General features: G+C 47.6%; 1 protein-coding gene across 1 annotated transcript in view; it reads right to left on the minus strand.

The window, feature by feature from the left end:
• Positions 1 to 13,645, minus strand: part of Pkd1l1 (polycystin 1 like 1, transient receptor potential channel interacting) — a 121,791-nt gene that overhangs the window by 78,793 nt on the left and 29,353 nt on the right. The window contains exons 9-13 of the mRNA XM_052736021.1: positions 11,881 to 12,087; positions 8,275 to 8,456; positions 5,459 to 5,677; positions 3,575 to 3,735; positions 97 to 450 (exon numbers count right to left, since the gene is read on the minus strand). Of these exons, the coding sequence (XP_052591981.1) occupies positions 97 to 450; positions 3,575 to 3,735; positions 5,459 to 5,677; positions 8,275 to 8,456; positions 11,881 to 12,087 (1,123 nt within the window). The remainder of the gene's footprint in view (positions 1 to 96; positions 451 to 3,574; positions 3,736 to 5,458; positions 5,678 to 8,274; positions 8,457 to 11,880; positions 12,088 to 13,645) is intronic.

The following is a 13,645-nucleotide window of genomic DNA, read 5'->3' on the forward strand; positions in this document are numbered from 1 at the left end:
GACTCAGGACAAAAGTGGGAGTGACTGTCCCATTCCATTCACGGCTTCCCAGGTGTCTAGTTACAAGGGACAATGTGTAGAGATGGTGGTACTTACCATCAAAGGCAGGGGAGGAGCTGGAAGGGGACCAGCTTCCCTCTGGGGTGCTCATCATAAAAGCTTCCTCCTCCAGGGAACCTGGTGCTGGACTCAGTGAGCCGTAATCCTCCATAGGCTCCCCTGAGCCTGCCATGGGACCCCCAGCAGGAATGTGGTGGCCACCTGCCATGGACTCAGTGGAAATGCTTCCCAGGTTGTGAAGAGCTGACCAGCTCAGGGGCATAGGTGACCGCTCTGATGAGTGTAGTGTCTCTGATCCTCTGGGGCTTGACTGCAGGTCTGGCTTAGACAACTTCACAATGGCCCCAAATGCTGAAGCGCCCAGCAGCCCCACGGTGCTACAGAAGGGAACTTAAACACAGGTGTGACAGGGTTAAAATTCTGCACTGAAAATATAATATATGGTTTGTTTGTTTTTAAATATGCAGGCTATGGGGCCAGTGCAGGATGGCTCAGCTGGTATGGTAAAAGTGCTTGCTGCAGAAGCTTGGTGACCTTAATCTCATAACCAGAAGTTTTGTAATAGTGGCTAACTTCTACATATGCACTATGACATCCCCATCCAACACACACACACACACACACACACACACACACACACACACACACACACACATACACACACACACACACACACACACACACATTAAAAATAAAAACACATATAGGTTGGTGGGTAAAGATATTTTCTGTGAGCTTGGGGTGACCATTGCCCTCATGGGCCTGAGGTTGCTGCAGTAACCTCCGTAGTCATGGAAACACAAGAAGCTGAACAGCACAGAGACAGTGAGGACTTGGCTGCCAAAGCTCCCTAGTAGAAGCAGGAAGAGGGCCCCAGGATTCTCACCTGGGATTCCAGCCATTTCTCCAAACTGCAGGTGATCTGGGGGTGGGCACTAGAGTGTGTAGGGTGGGATTGCAGTGTGGCAGCGTTCATGAGTCATCACCCATGCTGGGGTGGTCTTTTGGGTGGCATACCTGTTTTTAAGTCACCTACACGCCTGTCACTAGCCTTTCAATGATGCCCCTGACTTGAACAGACTTATCAGTGGTGTATCTTGGTGCCCTAGCTGGGGTGAAGGAACACTTGTTCACATCTTCCCGGGAAACACTACGCTACTTTAAATGAGCCTAACATGGAAACCTGATGCTTAGAGCAAGGCCCTGGCACACGATTCTGGACTGGTGCTGTGAGAGCCAATATATAACCTAAATATGAGCAAGTAGGAAAAGGAACTCCCAATTCCTTCCCTGGAACTTTCTCTCTCCTGTCTACATTCAGACTAGAGGGTCACCCTACCAGGTTCTGCGAGCCCACTGTGTGAATGACTCTGTATTCTGGAAGGAATTTCTCCCAATCATCATTCCCCTCCCTTGAGGGGATTCACTGAGGATTGAGGATTCAATAAACAATTCTAAAAAGCATCTCTAGGAATTATGATAAAGGATCAAAAACAACAAAAATTCACAGACAGAAATAACTCACTTAAAAGGCAGCTTTTGTTTTTGACCAGGACAGACCTCTCCACCTCTGTCCTCTGTGGTGTCCTTTACAGTGAACTAGTGATTTGTTTCCCTGTGTTCCCTGAACTACTGTAAGCGAGGATGATGGGAACCCTATTCAGAGTTCTCTGCCAACACATTACCCTCAGGCAGCACTGGCCTTGTTGTAGCCTAACTATTGTCAGCGTCGCTGCCACAGGTCCTCACTTACACTCTGGGCTTTGATTCAGGGAGGTCTAGTTTGTCTTAAAGAATTCAGAGGCCCCTCTCCTGCAATGTGGGACACAATCCCACTAGATGTCCCCATTGTGTGTGAGTGTGTGTGAGTGTTGGGGGGCAGCTGTACTCCACGCTCTGCTTTAAAAGGTTTTCTAAGAGCCTTAGATGGACTAAAGAAAACATGGCAGCCAGCCAGTGGGGGCTGAGCAGTGCTGGATGTCCAGCATAGAAACCCAGCTCTTCTGGGTCACTACCTGTTGAAACTCAGCCTCACTCCTCAGCATCCCACTACTCTGTGAAACAGTATGAGAAAGGATGAACATGGGGATAAGGACAAGTTCACAACATTCTTCAGCCCAGGCAAATGTGAGGCCTGAGAACACAGACCCCCAGGTCATCCCGATCAGCCTGTGGATTTCTTCAGCCATCCTAACATGGAGGAAACAACACATATCATAGTGAAGCCCCTCCCTTACTTCTGGAATGCCTCACATCACTGCTGGTCCACATCCTGTGCTCTTGCTACTGACCAATGCAATTCTAACAACCAGTTTGATATGTAACGCCTGCCCTAGGGTGTAAGCACCAGAGACCCTCTGGTGTCGTTTCAGGAGCACTTACTCTGAGTAACGACAGTTCCTGTTTTCTCCCTGTAGTCACCTTCACTGGGACTTAAATAAACTCTGTTCCCATGTTCAGTGTGCCTCAGCTTCCCATTTAGAGTGACACGTTGGATCACCATCATTCACCTAAGCAATTTGGAGGTATAGACTGAAAGCTAGAACCAGCTCCTGCTGGGCATCTGTCCCAGAGAGGCAGGTCAGGAGGGAGTGTGCAGGGAAGATGGGCTCAGACTCAGCTCATCCAGTCTCACCGCACAGATGGCTTCTTAGATGCCCAAACGATATGGAAATGTCTCCCCACTAGCGGCAAGCCATTCTGAGCATCATCAGCTGGTGTCCTCCAATTCAGTCCTCACGCTGTCTGCCTGGGCACTGCATCAGATGACACAGCCCGAGAGCTTGGTTCTCCATCTATCCCACCTATGAATGTCCACCCGGTTTTATGGTCCTTTGAATCTAAACAGGAGTTCCCATCATCCCCTCTTACAGAAGCTCACATAGTTCAGGGAAACACATTCACAGACCAACTGTAAATGACGTTACCGTGGATACAGGCTAAGAGGTTCACAGGGTGAGGTGTGTGAGCAGAGGCCCGAGCTGCCACCCCTTTCTGGAACTCCACCCTCCATCAGTGATCCTTACAGAGCTCCACTGGAAGCTTTGTTACACAGACATGGTGGATTACACATCCTGCCCCAATGTTTGGGATGGTCAAGCCTCATCTCAAAGATACTCAGGAGCTCCTAGCCATCTGTCAGCTCATTAGCATATAAAAGCAGTATCGCACAGAAGAGGCCAAAGATTTTAGGAGTTGCATGTCAGGAAAGTGGAGCACAGACCCAATACAAACGTCACAGTTCCAAGGGCCACAGTTCTCTGGCTTGTGAGTTTCATCACAGATCCTTTGCAATGGCTTCCTGTGATTCTCAATCAATAAAACAATCCAAGTGAGTCTGGGCCCAGCCTTCTTAGAGCACATATGTGAGAAACCATTTTTAGACCGTCACTAGGTGTCTGGAGGGCTGAAGTGGGATGAAGTCCCAGGCCTGGGTAGGTTAGATGCAATGGTTCATCAACCACAGAACAACCCTGAGCATTTTCATTCCTCAGAAAAAGAGTAACCATGTTACCTTCCACTGTATTCTTTTCTGTTGCATTGACTAGGAAGAGATCCCAGGAATAAGTGAGGTTGGCTACATCTCCACAGTCTTCACACACAGCTCTGAGAGACAGTTCTTCATTCCAGTTTACACGGATGTCTCTAAAATTGACCCATGAGATGTGGACGAATCTGGAACAGGCAATCACTTTGACGTTGTAGGAAAATACCATGTGCACCCTTAGGCTGCATTCATTTGGGATGGCCATGTTTGGACCATCTGTCTTGGCCCTGTATTATGAAAACTGAATGTATCATCAGAGCCTGTGTAGGGGAGCACAGACTATGTGACCAGCTTCCAGACTTAACACAGCATGGTTTGACCTAATACACCAGATGAGCACATCCACACCTCCCCAAGTTCAGGGAAGCTGTGAGACTTCCTCCATGTCAAATAGTTTTGGGCTTTATCCTCTCTGTCACTCAGCCTCAGCTCTGGCCATGCTGTCCAAACGCAGAAGTCAATACCTGAGTTATCTCTTTACCTTTTCACCACATGCTTGATTCCAGCTACAAACCACTTACACCTGGGCCTTTCCAAGACACCTGCCTTTGCCACAGCCATCTGGCTCAGCTTTGCCTCTCACTTGGGCAGGGCTGTTGGGTCATGAGCTGCCCCATGCCCTACAATGCCCACAGGGACCATACCTTACCCAGTCTCACATTTCATACACACATTTCTAAGTCATTATAGCTACACCCTGGCAATCTCTCCAGGCTCTTTGCTGGCCCAGCGCTGAGCCCCAAAGAGCATTTCATGAACTCTGGCTCTTTGGGACAACATCAGGTGGTGTGAGAGACTATGTTGGACCTTGTCATGTGGATTCCTTTCCTATAGGATGTGAGGACTCTTTAAAAGGCTGAGTACAGAGGAGACTTTCTAAGTGGTATGCAGGATTCATGACACATCCCAAGCCATGGCTTTACTATGTAACACCAAGTGGAGGAGGCAAGAAGGACCAGGGCAGGGCAGGTCTGCTGCTTCCTCAAAGGGAATCAGTCTGTCACATGTTTCTCTCTCTCTCTCTCTCTCTCTCTCTCTCTCTCTCTCTCTCTCTCTCTCTCTCTCTGTGTGTGTGTGTGTGTGTGTGTGTGTGTACATGTATGCAGTAGCTGTTGTCCATAGTTTCAGTTACTTGCAGTCAACCAACATCTGAAACATTAAATGGAAAAATCCCAGAAATAAACTATTCACAAGTGTTCGGGTGTGCTAGTCTCAGGAATGTGTAAATCGTGTGCTATCCCCAAAGTTGGTTCCCCTGGAATTCAGCCCCTGTTCAGTCCCATAAAACCTAGACCTTGAAGGGGGGAAACCAGAGGCTTGCATATCCTTGCATATCCTGTTCTTGCATATCCTGGCTGCTTAACTCAAGTCCTGGTACTTGCTTTTGGTCTCTGGGGCTGTACACATGAGTACTTTGGTAGCCTTGGTGATGAAGAGCTTATGGGTTCTTAGCGTCTCTTTGTAATCCCTCATGCTCCAAGATGTCACAACTGGACCTACACTTGCATCCCTTCAATCCTGCAATCCCCAGAAGACTCCCAAGTCTGGAAATCAGACTCCCTCAGCACCCTCTAACATCATCCTCAAGCACTGGTCTTCCATCTTGGGGATGGGTGCTGCAACAGGACAGGCTCACTGGCACCATCATCTAGAGTCACTGATGTGTCACTGTTAGCCCAAGGGACAGCAGAGCTATCCAAGACACTACCCCCTCCCTGGCCACCATCTTCTTCCTTAGTGGTGTGGTCCCCACATGGCCTAACTTTACACTGGTCTCCATGGACACAGACTCCTTTCAAGCCGCCGCCACCAGCCGGAGTGCTCAGCTACATATGACCAGGGCAAGGGTACCTGAAGTCTGGGTCAGGATGGGTGGACAGGAATATCACAGCCTGAGAAGAGTTCTGTCCATTGCTGGAGACTGTCAGTGTCACAAGAAACTGGTCACAGCATTCACTGAGCCATTTTGCTGGGAAGGAAATGGCAGGAGCCTGAGTGTCCACTTGGTATGGAGTAGAGTCCTCAAAGCAGGACCTTGGTGAGCTGGCTGCAGTGCAGGTCCAGTGATACCTGTTGAAGAAGCCATTGGAGGGGCGTGGTCAGCATCACTGTGTGTTAAAGGCACATGTGGCTGGGAAGAAATGATATGCCTCACTCCTTGACATCAGTGACAGGAGCTGGGCCTGTCTCTCCCACTCCCTGGCACAAAGACCACCGTACTCCACCTAGAGTTCTGCTTCCGGCTGCCTTGTGTCTTGCACCCCGACCCTGGAACCACTGTCCACTCCTGCTCATAAGTAACACAGCCCTGCAGTTCCTAGAAGGACTCCCTCACGCTGACTCTGCCAGCGTTGCATCTCGTCTTTGAGACAACGCCACACGGAGGAAAGACAGGAAGATCACACTATCCCACATTTAGGAAGGAAACGCCTTGGTAGAGGCCTTTGGGAGCTGCCCTGTTTCACTCAGAGCTGGTGAAAAGTGGGGCCAGCAGGAACCTCGAGCTGATTCTCTTTCCATCTCACCATCTCTCTGTAACATGATAATTGCTTGAGCCACAAGACAAAGATGGTTGCACCATCAGCGTGCAGTGGAGACGGCATCACCCCAGCTTTGAGCAGATCTTAATCCACAGAGGGAGACACGTTTAAACAGGAATGTGGCAGGCAGGAAACAGTATGGAAATGCACTGGCAAGCTGGGCCAGCCTCACCATGGCAACCTGCTTCCATAAGTGTCTCTTAAACCTGAACTGCTGTTGAGTCTTGAAAGTCCATTTCCGTGTTTAGCCTGCAGGTACTGTATTCTGAGGCGGTACTGCAGCAGCCTCTTAACCTCCGCTGGGAAGAGGCATTCCTGGGGCAAAACAGAACTCCATGTCCAGTCTCAAGCTGCACAGAGAAACTGTCCCATGATTCCCCTGAAAAAATTCCTTACTGCCCAGAAGCACATTAGCAGGAGGCACAGAGCTCTCATTTTCAGACACTATGATGAGTCCTAATAGTTGACGGTGTGAAGATGATGGAGACACGGCCTTGGTCTGTCTGGCTTGAGGGTGAAGAACTGGTAGCTGAGAGCTGTGTCTACAGCATGTACACAGCTGGAATGGGGGAGGGCACCTCTCGCCTCCGATGCACTAACGAAGCAACCACACAGGATCACAGCAGGGGTTACAACAACTTAGGGACCTCTCTGCTGTCTATCGGGCACGGGGATATATCCAGTGAGGGTCCTGCTGCTCTGAACTTAAACTCAATGAAGCAGGGCCATGAACAGCAGCCACTGAGTGGGGAGTAAATGTTAAGACAGGATTCGTGGCAGACAGGACAGTGGCTTCCCCTCTGAGTTAAAGGGGGGTGATGAAGGTCAGAGCAGGGAAGTAAGGGCTTCTAACCTTTTCTAGGAAGCTCCATCCTGTCTTGGAGGATTGGCTGCAGTTGAGGATGGACATAAGCTGAGGCCCTGGTGGCTCCACCCAGGCAATGCAAGGGAAGTGGGGGCGGGGCGCTGGTTCCTATGGGAGACCTAATGAGATTTCCTGACGGAGGAGACACAAAGTGTGAGAGAAAAAGACGCTAAAGACTCTGAGGAAAGTTTTGGTCTGAGTGACTGGAAGAAATGTTTCCTTGGGGTCCCAGCACTAAGAGAGGGAAGTGGACATGAACCCCCATCCCAAACAAGAAGTTATCTCCAATGGACAAATGCTCAAAAGGGAACATTCAGTTTCCTCCCATGGAGTCTCACTGTGTACACAACCACACTTAAGGGCAGCAGTAGATGGGCAAAACATAATGAATTCAGTGGTATTTTGGGAGGTTGGATGGTTTTTTTTTAAACCTAACTGAGCTTTTGCTTGTATGTTATGGCTTCTGATTTTGTGTTTTCATGGGTTTTATTTGTGTGTGTGTTAGTGTGTAGATAGGCTTCTTGTGTTTTTTCTTTCTTATTTTTTTTGTTCTGGTTTATTTACCTGTTTGAGAGACAGGGGCAGGGGCATGGATTTGGATGTGTGGGGAGGGGGAAGGATTTGGGATAATACGAGGGAGGGGAAACCATGATCAGAATATATTGTATAAAAATTACTTTTAACTTAAAAAAAAAAAAGAATTGTTTCCAAGACGGAGGTGGGGAAGGACAGTGGGAAGAGGTGGAGTTTGTGGTTGGGTGATTTGAGGCACAGGAAAGGGGCACACAGGTGGTGGCCATGCACAGCACAGAGCAGATTGGTGGAGGACGTGAGTCTGAGGCTATGGGAGGGTTGCTTGAGTGGAGGGTGAATGCCGGAAGGAAGAGGACCACCTCAGAAGACTGGGAAAGGCCTGCTGGTTGGGCTGCCTGGGCCAGAGCCCGGGACTGCAGAGCAGAGCCACACTACTCTACAGGCAGCACTCTGCCTCCCCCACACAAGGGCATCTGACTAAGGAGGCCCAGTGAAAGGGGAGCATTTACAACGTGCATTCCAATGTCGCATTCTAAGCATCACCTTAAACAAGTTACTCACACTTTCCTATATTGGCTAATGACTAAAGCATTTCAACTAAAGAAAGCTGCTACACATAAATGTCTCAAACTATGTTGGCAGAATTCCCAGACTAACTCTCCTAATATTCCTGAGCCAGAGTTTGAAGAAGTAGGAACCTGAGAGCCTCCACAGCTCTGTGTTCTTACCTGAGAGCGGCCCCTGGGCTGTCAGGGTCATAGGACTGGAACCCTCTGAGAATGATGGAGGTTGTGGTGGACCTGGGGATGAAGATGTGTGTGCCTTCAGAGATCACGCTGACAGGAGCCCTGGCTCGAACCTCCACACCAACACAGTAGTTGCTATATACTATGCTTCCCTTGATCTGAACCTGAGAGACCACAGACAAGGGGGTATCACATGAGAGCAAAGCAGATGCTTTCTGGACCTATACATGCGGCACTGGCCCTCAGCTCTAACTACAGTGTTCATCTGAGGTTATGGCTGGAGGGAAGAACGTGGATTTTTTTAATATCTAAGTCTGCCTCAGTGTACAGTTATCTAGGTGTGTGTTGGTCAGTATTTATGCCAACTTGACACAAGCTAGAGTCATTGGAGAAGAGGAAATCTCAATTGAGAAAATTGAGATTTTCCCACAGGCAAGCCTGTGAAGCAGTTTCTTGAGTGGTGATGGATGTGCAAGGGCCCAGGCCACTGTGGGTGGCACCATCCCTAGACAGGTGGTCCTGGGGTGTATAAGAGAGCAAACTGAATGAACCAGGAAAAGTGAGCAGTATTTCTCCATGGTCTCTCTTTCAGTGTCTGCCCCAGGTTTCTGCTTTGAGTTCCTGCCTTGACTTCCCTCAGTGGTCTGTGATTCAGGATATGTGAGCCAAATAAACCCCTTTCCTCCCCAACTTATTTTTGATTTTGGTGTTTATCATGGCACTAGAAAGCAAAGTAAGACAAAGTGTGTAAACTTTGTGATAACTCAAATACCCATGCTCTCTGTGCATTCCAATGTCTGCAGTTTTCAAACCTCTACTGCAACAGTAAATTTCTCCATGGTCTTGGCATTGCTGGCTCCCTTTACCTTTCTCCATCTGTTAGGAAGGAAAGGGGTTGGCAGTGAAGCCAACAGGTTCCCCTTCTGTGCATTTCAGGAGACAGTCAAGGAGGTGGGGGTAAAACACAATGGTCTCTGAGAAATATAATTTAAATGCAAGAAGAATATTTTAAGCTTAGAATTACTAAAACATGTTGCAAGGAAGGTAGGTATTCAAAGTATTCTTTAAAAATCTTAATGTTCTTTGGAAAAAATATACATCCAAATATTGCTGTGCCTTTCTCTGGGTTTCAGCCTCCACTCTGGATTGTCTTCCCACGGTCACTTGAGCTGCCTGCTGGCCACTCCCCTGAGCAGGACTAGAGATGATGGATGGATGATACGGCCATGAGGATTAGTCTTCATCATCAACTGAACTGGATTTAGAGTCATCACAGAAACACTCTGGAGTGTGTTCCTGTGGGTGTTTCCAGAACGGGTGAACTGGGGAGAGAAGACCACCCTGAGTGTAGGCAGGGCATAGATTGTGATCCAGGAAGAGTGCCAAGGAGAGAGCAAAGTGAGCATTACACTGTCTCTGCTTCCCCAGTGAGGATATAATGTGACCGGCCGCCTCACACTCATGTCATATACCTCCCCACTGTGATGAACTGTATGTACCCTTGCATCAAGAGCCCAAATCGACCCTGCCTTAAGTCGCCTTTGTCTGGCATCTTGCCACAATGAGAAAAGTAACCAACGTGCAGCTGAAGCATCCTCATACACCCGAGCCTGTTCTTAAACCCCAGCCTGTTCTTGCTACACATTGCAGGGGTGAGCAAGTTCTGAGCAGCTGTCATGTCTGCGAAGGCCAGTAGCTCAATGTGGAGCTGCTGTGGAAGGGGCAACGGTGTCAGGGGCAGGAACCTGAGGTCTGACACCCGAGTATCACAAACCGATGAGAGCAGGCAGAAAAATGCTTCATCAGAGGGTCGCCAAATCCAAGACACAGACAGGGCACCTACTAGAGAGTCAGATATAGCTAATGAGCAGATGTGCCAACAGATAGTGAATAGGGGATGGGTACTGGCCCCAGTCATGAACCCTCACCCTTCTAGCAGCTATATGAGAGCCTGGGCTTATTCGTTCAAGCATTTTACCCATCTCCTTGGCTAGAATCCCAGACCCACAGTCTCCTGACATGTACAGAAGGGGACCTCTTGGCTTCAACCTCTTTCCTTCTGACCTGCTATTAATGAAGAGTCCAACATAATGGTGATGTCTTCTAAAAGTGACATCAGTACTTAGCCATCTGCAAAGCCAAGTTCACACCAGTATGGGGCTTGTCTGAGAAGGCGAGCTGCCTTAGGTAGGCACCACCTAGGAACATTCTCTACCTTCCCATGTTTCTACCAGGGCACCAACACATGAGGGCTGAAAAAGGCCAGTTCCCACAGTAACCTAGGAGCTTCTTCTAGACTATGACAAGATCAAGGTGACCTAAAGGCATCACTCTAGGAATCTGCTCTCATGAAAATAAAATCTGCTACCTCTCAGTCAATATTTCCAAAGAGAACCATACATCCTGCTTAGAAGCAGGATTTTCCTGCCACCTGCAACTGACACAGTGCCTCTCAGAGCATAAACCATGGCCCTGTGTCACCCAGCCAGTTGTCAGCCTCTAGTTCTTAATGAGATCATCAAGGAACAGTGAGAAAATGAGCCCCTGTTCACAACGCCAACAGGCCCTGTAGACTTGTTTCTTTGAGGGATACAAAGGTAAGTTTGGGTGTTTGGGCACTTTCTGATGAGCTTCCTGAGACCTGGGCTAGGACCAATCCTCAATGGGACTAGGTACCCCACATAGTGAAAACATGCCCCCCCCACACACACATTGCAGAGATTTGGGTCCCAAAGAGCACTTCCTCATCCTGGTCTTCCCACTTCACTACAATCTGACCCCAGAGCCTTCTTCCTGGTTCTAGTCACTGCACAAGGCTAACCTGTGGCCACTCTGTCCTGTTTCTACATCTGTGAATACTGTTCACGTCCCTCCTTCATGAAGCCACTCAAAGCGATGACTTCCCTTTTCTACCCTATATCATTTATATAATGATATATATCTATATCATTTTCCAGCCCCTAACACAGAACTGGCTGAGGGTCACACTAGGTACTTCTCTCACGGCCCTGCCCTCTAGTGGACATCTTCCGTTCTTAACCCCTAAATGGGCAGCGTCAATATCCTTCCATCCCTCCATCAGCACAGGGTTTATTCAAAGTAGGTGCACAGGTAAGGTGTCTTTAAAAAGGTAGATTTTCATTGATTACTTGGCCAACATTAGAACATATACTCTCTGGGGAAATTAACAGGTGTGTGTGTGTGTGTGTGTGTGTGTGTGTGTGTGTGTGTGTGTGTGTGTGTGTTTGTATGCACCAGCCTAGACAGTGATTCATCTGTCTTTGTCTCCCCTCACAAATGCTGGGGTTACAGGTGCACACTGCACACTGCCATGGCTGCCTGTTTTACCTAGGTGTCGGGTATTTGAACTCAGTTCCTCTTGCTTGCATAGTACAGCTAGTGTTCTCCACTGAACCACTTTTCTAGCTGAAATAAAAGATCTCTCTTAAAATCTTACCCACACTTTTAAAACAAACAAATAAACCAAACCAAACCAAAATAAATGAAAAGACCTCCCTTTCCCTCTCTGGGTCATGAGGAAAGGGTCAGTTGGCTTGACAGGGCTTGAGGAGCTGTGAGTGAGCCCACCTTGGCCACAGCGGTGTAGTTCCCACACTCCAGGGTGTAGCTTGGGAGCGTGATGGTCTGTCTGTGGGTGTTGACAGCAGCAGGGAGGGTGACAACAGTCGCCTCAGCACCCACAACGCTCCAGGTGTAGGAAAGCCCTTGGGAAATGTTACAGAGGACTGCAGCTTCAAATGTCACTGCAAGTCTCAGGGGCTGAGACCTCCATATCTGCGAATTGACAGGAGAGGTCATGTCAGCGAATGGTCACCAACCCTGAGGGTACAGCAAGCTGTTGGGAAGTGTCACTTGTGAGCCCCCAACCATTTGTCTGTGAAATTACAGGATAAGACCTGGAACTGGGTTTTAGATAGCATTAGTGCACTTATTTTGCAGACAAAAGGAGACACTAAAAATATAAAAACAAGAAAAACAAGTATTTATACTTACATCCTCATAACAGGAAAAAACAACCTTTCAAGCATGAAACTGATGGGAAAATGTCAAAGGAAAAGGTTACTAGATTTGCTTACATTGGAATTTCATTTAATTGTATATCTGTTATTCGTTTGTATATTTATTACGGTACTTAGAGCTGTGCTTTTCTTCCCAAGATCTTTATGCCCCTTTCCCCATCCCCTGGGACTAGCATAATCTGCCCCTCAACATCATGACACAACTTTGGGATTTGTCCCTGAATGTGGAAAAGCATTCCAGGTGAGCCAACCTTAGGAGGGAGATTGTCCAGCCAGGGACCCCTCCTGTTCTGGGGCTGATGCTAGGTGCAAGGGCTCCCCCTGGAGGTAGTTGCATTTAATTGGAAAGAGAAAAATCTCTGGAGAAGTGGCATTTTCAAGAATTCAGCAACTATAATGTTAGTGTCCCTCCCCATATTCCCTCTTTTACCCATCCACCACATTTTCCTCCCCCATTTAACCCTCCTGTTTCAGTTCCCCCTTCGTCTCCTCATAGGACCGCACTCCAGGGCAAGCCCCATGCTCAGGAGTAGTTGGCTAACGCAAAACGGTCTCCAAATTTTTGTGTGTTTTTGTTTTGTTTTAATATTTTTTTGCTATTGATTTTCTTTTTTGTTTATGTGTTTTGATTTTTGTTGTTTTCTAGTTCTTTTGAGAGAGAGAAAATGAAGTTTGGTGGATAGGGAGATGAGGAGCATCTGGAAGAAGGGGGGGAGGCACGGAGACGAATATGACCAAAATAAAATCTATGGAAAAGTTTTAATAAAATGTATTTAAAGGTAAAAGGAGGTATTGGCTGCCCTCCTCCCACTACTGACTGGGACATTTAATCTTAATATTTAGTTAAAATATAGTTTATTACAAAGGAAACACAAATGATATAAAGACCAGAATGCTTAAAACACAGGAAAAGAAAGACTGTATTAGTCTTATAACTGGTAAATTTACCTCTTGAGTTTTCTACACCATTTAATTCACTCTTTAGTCCTTTTCATTGTTTCTACTCTAAACCTGATTTCATTTTAGGACTTGCAACAAAGCAAGCGGGCAATGGCAAATTGTAATACTCTCAATTTTTAGACCTTATAATCAAAATGATGAAATACATTAAAACTATATACAATTTTCATTGGAGTAGGAGGTGGCTCTGCATGCTGACAAGCTTGGGTACACAGCAGTACCTGGGAGACACAAATTTCCCCAGGGAGGCATTCTGTCCCTCAGCTCTGTGACATGGAAATACTAAGGACATGAAGAAGAACGTGTGCACCAGAGTGTTGCATGCTAAAGATGTGTGCACAGAGGGCCACATG

Source organism: Peromyscus californicus, unplaced genomic scaffold (assembly GCF_007827085.1).
Source record: "Peromyscus californicus insignis strain IS unplaced genomic scaffold, ASM782708v3 Scaffold_13__1_contigs__length_99412109, whole genome shotgun sequence".
Classification (NCBI taxonomy): Eukaryota; Metazoa; Chordata; class Mammalia; order Rodentia; family Cricetidae; genus Peromyscus; species Peromyscus californicus.